At 51.1% G+C, this 12,758-nt stretch overlaps 1 protein-coding gene across 1 annotated transcript in view; it reads right to left on the bottom strand.

Annotated features, from left to right (window-relative positions):
- Nucleotides 1–1,198, bottom strand: part of Wfikkn2 (WAP, follistatin/kazal, immunoglobulin, kunitz and netrin domain containing 2) — a 5,930-nt gene extending 4,732 nt beyond the window's left edge. Inside the window, exon 1 of the mRNA XM_028772480.1 lies at nucleotides 984–1,198. Within this exon, the coding sequence (XP_028628313.1) occupies nucleotides 984–1,178 (195 nt within the window). The 5' untranslated portion in view covers nucleotides 1,179–1,198. The remainder of the gene's footprint in view (nucleotides 1–983) is intronic.
- Between the last annotated feature and the right edge of the window lie 11,560 nt (nucleotides 1,199–12,758).

Below are 12,758 nucleotides of genomic sequence, written 5' to 3' on the forward strand. Positions count from 1 at the left end.
GTGTACCACTGCAGCACTCTACCACTGTGTACCACTGCAGCATCCTAACACTGTGTACCACTGCAGCATCCTACCTCTTTGTATCACTGGAGCATCTGTCTTGAGAGGCTTGAGAATGGTCCCCAGAGAATGTGAGGCAGCAGCCACTCTCTCCATGGGAAGCCGCATGCTTTCTCAATGTGACCAGCTACTTCTAGAAGCACCGGAGTCTCCCATGTTCATTAGTGATGCCTAACCCAGACCCAAAGCCCTGGGAGACTCTGGGCTACCCTCAGAGATGGCCCGCCAGGTAGTGGCTACACCTAGTCCAGGCATGAGAACTATGATAAACCAATGGGCAGGAGTGGACAAGCCAGGGAAGAACTGTCTGGAGGTGGCTCTCGACTACAGCAGTATCCACGAGGGAGGAGCATGTGGGAACACTGAAGAGCCAGAGAGGTGGGAACTCAGTTCATTTCCCTCCCAGGACATTTAGAGTGTTTGTACAGATTGGCTCCTGCTCAGTCTGCCCAGAAGCCTCACTACCATATGGCTGAGTTCAAACCTGAGGAAGGGTCTAGAAGCTTGGTGAAACTAATTGCCGCAATGTGTCAAACAGACATGGTTCCAAGCCAACCTGTCCCTCCCTGGCTCTAGCTTCACTCTGTGTGAGCATCCACCTGTGAGTAGGGAGCCGAACATCTACTACACTGTCTGTCGTGTTATCCCACTCTACGTGCCTCGTCCGATGCTGGCCCACAGCAGCCCTCAACAATCACAGAGGAGTGCTCGGACATGGATTTGGACACTGCACCCTCAACAGTAACAGGCCGGCTCAAGCCCTGTTTGTCTCTAGGTTGGCAGCGTCTGTGTCCCTTTACGTTCCTGGAGGCACTCCTGAGTCGTCCCCGCACCATAGCTCCCACACCATCACCGACCCTCTCACGAGGTCCGTCACCGACCCTCTCACGTGTTCCGTCTTAGGCTTCGGGAATCCCACTCACCTGGTCTGTTTCACACTCTCGCTTGCAGGTGCTCTGGGCATCCACCCAGAGGTTGGGGTTCATGTCGTTGGGGCAGATGCCCGCATGGGAGTATCGGATGGGTGGCAGTGCTAGGCCTCGAAGGGGAGCCCCGAGGAGCAGCAGCAACAGCAGCCCCCAATGGAACCAGAACCGATGATCCCCTGGGGCCCACATGGTGCCGTCTGCAGTGGCCAGAGGGTTTCCCTGTGATGACACCAAGGGCTGAGGCCCACCGGGGCCTTCTTCTCCAGGGCTGGCAACACCTGCCCTCCTCACCCCGGCAAGTCTCCTTGCTGAGGCTGCTTGCTGGCTTCGGCTTCTGTGACTGGCTCCACCAAGTGCAGCCTGCTGGGCTGTGAGGCTTCAGATAAAAGAAAGGTCTTTGGAAGGAAACTCTGTTCCCCCCACCCCACCCCGGGTGCGCAGGGAGAGGAACACAGCAGGGGCTCGAGCCTGGATTTATATCCTGGGCACACCACCCGTGTGGGAGCGAGCTAACCCGATGCCTGTCAGAGGCAGGCTGCTGGCGCCTCTGTCCCGTGGCTGATCACAGACGTATTGCAGAAGGGGGGAAAAGCTGGAAGCAGTTTAGGCAGCGGTCTCTGGCACGGTGGGACACCTGCTTGTTTTTGACTCCAGGAGGCCTTTAACCCCTTCCAGGGACAGAAATGGCATGTGCTTTGGGGGGAGCTGGCCCCAGGACACGCACGCTCACTGTGAGGCAGGTTTGTTTCCCTTTCTCCACCTCCTCGGGGCCAGGCCCCCTCCTCCCCTTCAGCCACCTCTAAAGAACACACAATCGCTTGTTACGAGGAAGGACCTGAGCCGCTGTGTTAGCGTCGCCCAGCTCGATAGTACATTTGAGAGCAAAGGACGTGGAAAAACAAGTTCACGGCCATTCAAGGGCGGGCCCAGGCAGCCGGCGCTGTACCGTGTAAGCTGACTCCCACCCCGGGCACCAGGTCCCCTTCTGGGGTATGCACACGGGCAGCGCCACATCCCTGTATTACGGGTTACCGGCAGTCCACGTCTTAAGTTCCAACTTTGGTGAATTCCCCCAAAATCATTCCAGAGAGACATACCAGATACCAGATATGGTCTGGCTCCCCCGGGCTGCTGGGACGGATCACATTCCTCGCTCCTGTCTCTACACACTTGTGAAGGAGTCCAAGAAACCCGTGCAGCTACAGTGTCCCAGGAATCTACTACACCAGCACCGAGCTGCCCTCGCCGGTGGCCACGGTGGCCCCTGCTTGGTGGGCCCTTGGGTGCTAGGCACGCTATGGGCATGTGGTCCTACATCCTTCCACCACACAGAGTGAAAGGTTTCCGGTGGAAGAACACAAGCAGTTTGCCTGGGGTCCTCAGAACCACCAGTCATATCAGTTAATCTTTACATGACCCTGACTCCCTAGTGGATCACTCTGTTTAATCCCCACAGCAAGCTGGACATCCAGTTTAGACGTAAGCAAAGGATGGATGCACAGTGAAGCTAAGCAACTGACCCTGTGTCACACAGCTCCCTTAATATAGGAGGCAAGGGCAGCAGCTTGCTGGGTGTAGGCAGGGCCTTTCGAAGCCGCCCCTCCCCCATCCATCTGCCAGAACTGTTATCAAGGTACAGCCTAAAGTCTGGTTTTTACAAAATGGTTAGGATACTTTTTGAAAGTCAGGGGTTGTACTTGTGGAAGCCCTGGGAAGACAGCTATAAGTAGCCAGGAGGTTAGGAACAATTTCTGTGTCCTTAGATGCTTAGGGTGACGAGGAAAGGAACACTTGAAAGACAGAGGTGCCTTTTTAAGGATAAGCCAACAAGGATTGGAGGGTACATTGAATTGCAGTGGGTAGAGACCAGGGAAGTGGCTGGAATCGGGGAGAGGTCCAACGCCCCCAGCTGCTTTCATGCTAACCATGGCTCCCCATCCAAGAGGACTGTAAAAATCACCTGCAAGAACATCTCCTATCGACTCTTCCTAGCATAGTGAGGTGCTGGCTTTTCTCCCCCTGAGCCAATTCCTTTCCATCACGTGCTTCTAGGATCCGTCTTCTCTGTCAATGTCAAAGTGCTAATGAAGGGTGTCGGGGCTTGATCTGCTAAGTTATCAGAACAAACCTCCCTCAGAGGAGGCCATTTCCAGTAATGAAACCAGACAGCGGGTGATGCCGGCTGCTTTGAATTCCCTGTAATTTCATAAGCTGGGTTCCTGCTGCTCAAAGCAGGAGCCTCTACACAGCCCTGCCCTGCCCGTGGCTTGCTCGGTCGGCTTCCTGCGATGCCTCAGAAGGAAACAGACAGTGACAGGTTTCTAGGCAGCACTTAGAGAAAGTGTCACAAGACATTATGCCAGGACAAACGTCTGAAGGGAAGATGTTGGGTATCTGAGGGGTCTGCTGAGGCCATGAGAGATTCTGGTCCCCACTTCCCATTTTCATGGTTGGTCAGAAAAGCCTTCCATCCAATTTTCAATGGTGACTCTTCTTCCAGTCCCAGGAGATACCTATACAGGAAAAGAAGCTGGGCAGGAAAGTTGGGCTGGGCCTGTAGTCCCACAGTCAGGAGAATCTAAGAGTAGCCTAAGCCCCCTCTGCTGTGTGAGCCACACCTATACATACTGTACAGGGAAGTCCAGCAAGCCTTCCCCCCACTCCTTGCCGAGACTGTCTCATCTCTGTCTCTGGCCTGAAGCTTGTTTCTAAGCTTTTCTGAAGTTCCCACCACTCCACGCCTTTCTGATACCCCCTCACACCCAGTCTCCCGATGCACCAAGTTCCTCACTAAGAATGGATGTCTGGCTAAGCTGCTGGGCAGAGGCCTGACCGCTGGGTGTCTCCTAGCTGTCATCACTCTTCCCCAAGGACATGGGGTCCAGCTTAGTTTCTCCAGCACTGAGTGTGAGAGGTGAGAGATGGGTACCAGTCTATGCTAGAAAAGCCATAGCAAATGTCTTTCACACTCCTCCCGCTGCTCAAAGGTCCTGTTGCCAGACGGCTCTGATAGTGAACTCTGGGTGATCCTTGACCTCAGGTTCACCCTGAGCTTCCTGAGCCAGTGGGGTCTTGACAGGACAACACAGCTGAGCCTATTACCCAAATTAGCCAGCCCCACCCTACAACCCAGCAACAGCACACACCACTGCAGGCCACCCAAAGACCCAGAGGAGCCTTGCAGACACAATACTCTCACACAAGTCAAGCCTCTTACCTGTCATCATGTCTGTTCCCTCTTTCCCTAGCTCATGTCTCTCCTCAAATGGTTCTTAAAGCCCCTACTATGTGCCGGGTTCTGCATACACAGAAATCCACAACACTGTCTTCACAGTCTGCACCAGAAAACAAACATGTCAAAATGATGTTGATAAGCCCAGAGAATACGGGGTTGGGGGGAGGTGGTCCCCACCCTGCTGAGTGGTAGCAAAAGGGGCTGGGCTTGGGGCTGATGCTACAAGGTGACATTGGATGGGGCTTGAGGCTGAGCATCAGTCTTCAAAGGGAAAGAAGACAGCTCCCTGAACCCGGCACAGGGAGCCCTGGCCCACAGCTCTGGCCTCCCCGGCCAAGCCCCCACCCCTCTGTGGGGCCCAGGCTCCAGGAAAGAGAGATGAGGGCAACTCAGCAGGTTTAGGAGGGGTGGGGGTGGGAGCTGCCCCATTCCTTTAGAAAGTCAATCCCAGCAAAGACAAACCAGCAGCCCATCCTTCTCCACCATGCCTAGGCCCTACGTAGGGTGTCCACACTGTCCCATGTGGGAAGCCAGTCCAAGGCAGCCAGCCCTCTGGCCCTGTGTTTGGAAGGATTTGGGAAACAGAAATGGGGATACAGAGAAGATTCTGTCCTCCATGAGGTGCTCAGATAGACTGACTTAGGCCACCTCAGCGAAGGCTCATTACCCAGCTGGGGACCCCCTGCCCGAGCGGCCTCAGGCCTGGCTTACATTACAAGGCTGCATGAGCTCTTCCCTCTAAGTGAGGCTGCACAGAGCCTTGGAACAATTATGGGGCCTCAGCAGATGGTGGAGGTGGATGGGGGAGGCCTTCAGCTGGGGAACACGTGACCCACCAGCATCTGTGTGGAACAGGACCTGGGAGTGTCCAGGCTGAGCTGACGGTGGTAGGGGGTTGGCACTGAATCAAGATCAGGAATTACAGGCTTGGGAGGGGTGGGGCACAGTCTAGGGAGGCCTAGGGCTGTTGTCAGAGCCCCTGGACACCAGAAAGCTCAGTGTGTGTCCTCCAGCACAGAGGCATAACCCAGGCTGGGGTGGCTTTGAGAACTTGCATGTCCTGGAGGGTTTTAGCTCAGATCCTGCTCCTCTGTGGTTCTTGGGCCGGATGGGCAATTCATTCGCATCTTCCAAGGGAGGACCACCTCCAGTTCCCCATCTGAGGCCCCTTCAGCTCCTCTGTGATCCATGTCCTGATTCCTCCAGATTCGCACTGACGAAACCAGCTTCAAAAAGCCCCGTGAAGCCCTCAGCCAAAACAAACACAGGCAGGCAGGCCCCAAGGTGTCTGCTCCTGACTCTGCTCTGCCTGAGGAAGTCAAGTTCCAGCTTTCCCACGCATCGGGGGCCAGGAGGAACACTGCAGGAGGAGCCTGGCCTTCCTCCCATTTAGGGCCCCCCACCCATTTTAAAAGCATCCCTAGACCATCATGGTCTACGATTTCCACTCCTGCCTTGTTCCTGCTCCTTGCTCCTTGAGATGTCCTGAAGCCAGGGGGCTCCCTGACACTCCATGCTGTCCAGCAAAGCGGCAGCCATCTGCACCTCTGAAGTGCATCTTGTCATCAGTGTGCCCTGTTTTCTGTGCACCGGCATGTGTACATGGTGTGGAGGGGATGGGGCCAGAATAAGAAAAAGTCCTTCCTTGCCATCGACTGCTATTGCATGATTCTGGATTAACAAAGGTCTCTGAAGGTTGAGGATGAAGGCAAAAGCAGTCTGGACCACCAGGAACTGCTGTCTCACTCAAAGTTAGCATTGCTGTTCTTTCCCTAACCCTCCTGAGTAGCCATACTTCATTTGGGTCTTCCTGGCTCTTCCTTCCAGCCTTGCACAGACCTTGTTCTCTGGCAGGAAACTGTTCCAAGACAGCAGCTTTCTGACCCATCCCCGTAGCCATACCAGAAGAGAAGCTCTCCTAATCCTGGAGGACCAGGAAAGCTACTTCCTGGCCAGAAGTTTCCAGTACAGTTTATAAATAATAAAGCAAAACCAAACTGAACATCAGCTTACAAGGTTACATGTTCGGTGGGGCTGGGTTGAAGGGTGACTCTCAAATGTTCCAACCTCAGAACCTGGGAATAAAACCTTATTTGGGGAAAAGTTCTCTGCAGGTGATAAGGATCTTGAGATGAGATCATTCTGGATTGTCTGGGAAGAAATGGCACCCGAGGACAGGTGTCTGCCCAGGAGATCTGGAACACAGGAAACAGGAGAGGGACTGCCACAGACTCGAGGAAGTCACAGCCAAATGTCGGAGAAGCAAAGAGTTGTCACCCAGAGCTTTGGGGGGTGGGGGGGGAGGGGAGAGCAAACATCTGAGGACATTTTGATTTTGGCTCTCCGGCTTTTAGAACTGTGAGATGAAGCAGGCGCCATGTCTTAAACCAGCAAGTATGTGGTGCATTGTCACGGCAGCGGCAGCCACACAAAACAAACACACCTGTCTGGCACCCTTCAAGGGCCCTTTCTGGTGACAGTTAAATGGCACAGCAGGATCCATCCCTCTCAGTCCCTCCAGTTCTCCTCAGCAAATTGCTTCTCTGGAGCATATTCTCATTTCTGACAGGTTTATATTCTCTCTGCTCTTATTTCCATTCAGTCAGGAGCCATAACTTCACTAATAATAGGAGCACAAACTTCAAGCCAAGCTTCAGCTCCCCCTTTTGAAACACCAAAAAAATAACTAGGTCCTCATTTTTTAGATGGCTCCGTTGCTAGCTCCAGCCCGGTACCTTTGTCATCACATCCAAATGCTTCTGCTTCTGGCAAGGCCAGCCCTATGCCTTTAACTCACTGTCACATCGACCCCTCCCTCTCTCTTTCCTCTTGTGCAGCTGGAGTAGCCTGTGTGTTTTCTTGAATGTCTGAGTCAACTTCACCTTGAACTTGGAGTTTCACAGCGGGGACGAACTGTGCCTGCTCACACAAGTCCTCAAACTCCGCTCTGCTGCAAATGACGTCAGGATCTGAAGTTGAGTCCTTGCAGTCTCTGGCTTGGAGACCATGAAGATGTTGCTGGGCGGTGCCCCTGGTCCCTCCTAGTCAGTCAAACACCCTGGATCCGGTTTCACCAGCCTCCTTTCCACTCCAAGTCTGCTATGCTTACCTGATTGGTTCTTTTCCATTTACCAAGAGAAGGTCTCTCTCTAAGCAGTCCAGGCTGGCCCAGAACTTGTGACTATTCTGCCTCAGTTCTTTGAGTGCTGGGTTTGTACCACTATGCCCAGATAGGTTTGACTCACCCTTGCTTTTGTGTTCTCCCCCTGAGCACACATCTCTTCCTCCCTCTCTTCCTTCTTTCTCTTTTTACACGTCTCTCTATAAAGCCCAGGCTGGACTGGAACCCTCTGTATAGCCCAGGATTACAGTGTGAACCACCTGTACTTTCTCTTGCACCTATTCCCACCATGATGCTACCTGCCCACCATATGTGTAGTGAAGGAGGCCTCACTGGAGGTTGAACAAACAGGACAGCCCTACTTCCAGCCCCTAAAAATATGAAATAAATAAGACTTATTTTTTGTAAAGTACCAAATTTCAGGTATTTTCTTAGAACAACAACAAAAAAAATGGACTACTCTATCAGGTGTAAACATCAACAGTAGAGTCAGGCTCTACATGCAAGAAACTATAAAACTGAGGACTGGAGATATGGCTCTGTGGTTAAGATTACCATCTGCTCTCCCAAAAGACCCAGGTTCGATTCCCAGCACCTACCTGATGGCTCACAACCATCTGTAACTCCAGCTCTAGGGGATTCAATGCCCTCTTCTGACCTCTTAGGTACTAGGTATACACATGATTCACAGATATATGTGAAGGCAAAGCACTCATAACAGAAAATAAAATAAAAACAGAAACTTTTTTTTTTTTTTAGGTTTTTCGTGACAGGGTTTCTCTGTATAGCCCTGGCTGTCCTGGAACTCACTCTGTAGACCAGGCTGGCCTCGAACTCAGAAATCCACCTGCCTCTGCCTCCCAAGTGCTGGGATTAAAGGCGTGCGCCACTACCGCCCGGCAGAAACATTTTCAAAAGAAGCTACAGACTGTGTTTAAAGAAACCAAAGAAAAGCTAAAGAGGCAACGTTGGCATAAATGGGAAGGTTTTTGTTGAAACAGCACTCATCAACATAAGCTATCAAGTCAACAAAGTCCTAGGAAACCACTATTTGACACCAACAAAGTGACTCTGAAGTGTACATGGGAGGGAAAAGCTCACCCTAAAACAGAACACTGGAGAGTAAGCTTGGCTGGCTGACGTTCCGTAATTGTAAAGCTGAAGACGAAGCTACAGTAGCCGAGATAGTACAGTCCTGGGGAAGACCAAAGACACAACAGACACAACGGAGGACCCAGAGACAGGCTCAGACAAAAGCAACTGGTTGATCTTTTTCAAAGGAACAAAATGGACTGAACAAAGACAAGATAGCCTTGTCAACTGAGGGTGCACAGGCAATTGGACATCGAATGCAAAGTAAAGAAATGAATAAGAGAACCCATACCAATAAACAGTATGCTTTTCCCAAAAAAATTAATTAAAATCGTGTCAAAGAGCTAAATGTAAAACATAAAGCTATTCAATTTCTGTAATCTAAGAAGAAGTTAAAACGCTCTTGCATTTGGCAGTACGATTTTAGATATAATACCCAAAGATTTACCTGTGGAGGAAAAATTACAATGAATTTCTTCCTGCCCTGCTAACGACAGCATTAGGAGGATGAAAAAAAGAAGTCACAGGATGAGAGGAAAGGTCAGCACCCCTCAGGATCCTTGTTAGCTTTATTTCTGTTGCCGTGATAAAGCACCCCGAGAAAGACCAACTCAGAGTCAGGCAGTGGTGGTACACCTTTAATCCCAGCACTTGGGAGGCAGAGGCAGGCAGATCTCTGACTTTCAGGCCAACCTGGTCTACAGAGTGAGTTCCAGGACAGCCAGGACTACATAGAGACTCCCTGTTTTCAAAAAAGGAAGGAAAGAAGACAGACAGACAGAGTGAGCAAGCAACTTGCGGGAGCTTACAATTCCAAGTTATAGTCCATCATGGAAGGGAGTTCAAGCCAGGAACTTTCAATAACTATTTACACCACATCCACAGTCAAGCGGAGGAAGACATGAGTGTACACATGTACTCATTTGCTTGTTTGCCCACTCATACCCACTCAGGACCTCCTGCCTCAGCCACAGTACTGGCCCAGCGGCCAAACAACACCAGGGCTTTCCCTCACTCTTCTGTGAGTCTACGAACCTTCTCCTCGTAGTCACAAAATTGCTCTGGTCACTCCAAGGCCCTGGTGATGACACGCAAAGATGGGAAGAAATTCAAGGTGTGGTAGAGGAAATCCGTGCACAGCCTTCCTTGAAGTTAGGTCGAGGTGACGTGGGCACTCTCTGAAGGTGTCCACCGTCTCCATGTCCCTCGAGAGTGGGTTGTTTCATGGCGTGTGCAGGTGCCACCATGTTGCAGGATGAATAGAAGGAAGAGCATGATAAGCTTTGTTTTATCCAGTATTCTTCCAACCATGAAGTCTGGCCTGCAACTTGACAAGTTACACTGGCAACGTTCCTAAGGGAAAGGCCTTCAAGTTGTGACCCGTGGCTCTCTCTCATTCCCGGTTCAACCAGGCCATGCTCAACCTGATGGTGGTGAATTCTTTGCTACTCTTTCCACAGAGAGATAAGATAGAGACATTTTCCTTTCCATTGTGTCTGGCTGTAGTTGATGCTGACAAATAGAATGTGTTAGAATACAACTTTCAAGTCAAGCCTTAAAGATCAGTGTTTGTGTTTGCACCTCTTAGAAGGCTCCTTTGAGGATTCTTCCATCCTTAGACTACCTTGGCACAGAGAAGGCCCATCAAGGCACTCAGAGACCCTCAGCGGAGCATTGCACTAGAGAGGATTTTTTTTTCCTCAGATCTTCCACAAAAGAACAGCCCAGGAGAACCCCTACTCACTACCACCGCACCCCACCAAATCTCTCCTTCACAGGATCCCAAGAAAGTCACTGTCTTTGGTCATAGTTGGTTAAAGAGAATGTTTAGCCAGAACAGGGGAAAAGGAGGGTGTGGAGGCCAGTCCAACTAATCTGCTAGGGGCCTCATCCTGGGTCAGGAGCCTACAGTGTCCCCCTGCAGGTGTAAAAGAGAATACTCAGAGATGTGTTTGAAGTTGGCGCTTTTGCCTACGCTCATCACAGGGGCTGGGAGCATGCGTGCTGCTAAGCACCATCCACAGAGTGTTAAACCCCACCCTTGGTCCAAGGTAACGCCTTGCTTGTAGGGAGGGTTAAACGGTCAGTTGTCTGCTCTGCCCATAAGCTTGAACTGCTTTGCCCTGCCTGCCACTGAGATGTCAGACAGTAAGAAGCACTGGAAGGTGTGTGGTTTACAGATCCAGATGCGGCTAGAATATTCCGGAAGGCTCTTGACAGCCATCTGTGTTCCCGTCCCTATTTCTCTACCTAGGAATGGTGGTATCGTGGCTGGAGTAGATTTTGAACAGCAGCTCAGAAAACAGAGAAGAGCATTGGTAAGTGGAGCCCTACTCTCAACTTAGGGCAGAAGCATGTCCATAGAGGCTTCCACCAGGGGCGGTGGTTCTGACTCTGCCTACCAGCCCAGTATGGCCCCGAACACATGAGGCTCAGAAGGCAAACACTACTGAAGTTGGTGGTATTGGGCATGGATGAAGGCTTAGCATTCAGTCCGATGACTAACAACCCGTCTTTGGATTCCCAAGGAGAAAACATCAAAACTCAAGACCTGAGGGACTTACATGGGGCCGAGTGGTCAGTCCTCAATGACTTGGGATTTGGAGTCTACTCGGAACAGGAGATTGAGGCCAGACTCTACCCTCCTGGTTCTCTTTTAGGATCTGCAATGGCTAGTCTCTGTTGTGAACCTGACTGCATCTGGAATTAACTAAAATCCAAACTGCTGGGTACACTTGTAAGGGATTCTTATTTCTTTTTGATTGGATCACTTGAAATAGGAGACCTACCCTAAGTCTTGATTATTTGAGGTTTGCAGACCCATCTTAAGTCTGGGCCACACCTTCTGGTGGCATCTTGGCATGGAAGAAGGAAGCTTTTGTTCCTTGCCTGCTTGTCCTCACTCTCTAGTGAGATCATTCTTTCACTGATATTACAGCCTACTTCTTTGGGATTCCAGCATACACTGAAGACCAGCTGAGGCATCCCACCTCATGGACCAAATAACTAGCGTATTGTTGCAATAGTCGGACCACAGAGGATAAGCCACTCTAATAAACCGTTTATCATTTGATTATATTCATCTGATTAGCTCAGCTCCTCTAGAGAGTCATCACTAACGCAGGGTCCAAGCTGTGGGGCAAACACTGGCTAATTCACAGGACACCAGTAGAGAAGTGATCCAGGAGTGGAGGTCGCTGGGCCCTTGATAGCAAACTCTTATCAGGCTGGTGGCTCCGAACCTGCCACCAAGAGGGGAGAAAGAGAAGGGAGCCTAGGGAATGTGCTGAGGCCCCATGAGCTTGAAGACGTACAGAGACCCCTGTATGTGAAGAGATGCTCTTGGCACCCTCACCACTGTCTCACCCCCTCCTCCCACTCCGTTACACTGCCTTCCTACAGAAGGCCAACACTGTGCAGAATGGGTAGGTCCAGCCCTCCCCTTCTCTTCCTCCTTAGAACTTCTGACCATCCATCATGCTTTCTAGTCCCTCCACTGCCTCTCAGCTGGATCAGTTCTGCTAGCATTTGGATACACTGTAGCCTCTCCCAACCCAAATCCCCAAATCCCTCCCTGCAGCCTGCACTCTGCCGCCACCCAGAGCCCTGCCCCCTCCTTGCCTTCTAAGCCCATCTGCCAGCTCCCAGGTCCCAAAAGGCATCTCAAAACTCCCTAACTGAGCAGCCTCACACACCGCTCAACCTCTGGGTACCACCTTCTGCTAAAGTCGAAGGAGACCACTACATCCCTAACCAACTAACCACCTACCACCCTCAGAGGTGTGTGTGTGCTCTCTCTCCCTCCTTCCCTTCTTCCTTCTCCCTCCCTCCCTCCCTCTCTCCCTCCCTCCCTCCCTCTCTCCCTCCCTCCCTCCCTCCCTCCCTCTCTGGACTTTCCTGACTACTTTCCTGTCACCCAGACCTTATCCCTGGGGTACATAAAGGCTAAGTCCTTCCTTTCTTGTTCCTCCTGACCTCCTATCACAAGCAGAAGCTCCAGATAGCATTTGCTGTATGTTAGAATCTACAGGAAAAGTTATTTAGAAAACAAAAACAGCACCTGAGTGCCCTGCCCCCTCCAATTAAATCAGGGCCCTAGAATATTGGCCAGATGTGGCAGACCTGAAAAGGCCCCAGATGAATCTTGTATTCCTTCAGCATTTTGAGCCATTGCCTTTAAAGTCACATGTGCAGATCCGGAGACATTGCTATTTTTATTTTATTTTAGGTTTTTTTCTCTTTTTCTCTTTTTCTTTTTTATTTTCTTTTTCTTTTCTCTCTCTCTCTCTCTCTCTCTCTCTCTCTCTCTCTCTCTCTCTCT

This window comes from Grammomys surdaster, unplaced genomic scaffold (assembly GCF_004785775.1).
Source record: "Grammomys surdaster isolate TR1022 unplaced genomic scaffold, NIH_TR_1.0 213, whole genome shotgun sequence".
Lineage (NCBI taxonomy): Eukaryota > Metazoa > Chordata > Mammalia > Rodentia > Muridae > Grammomys > Grammomys surdaster.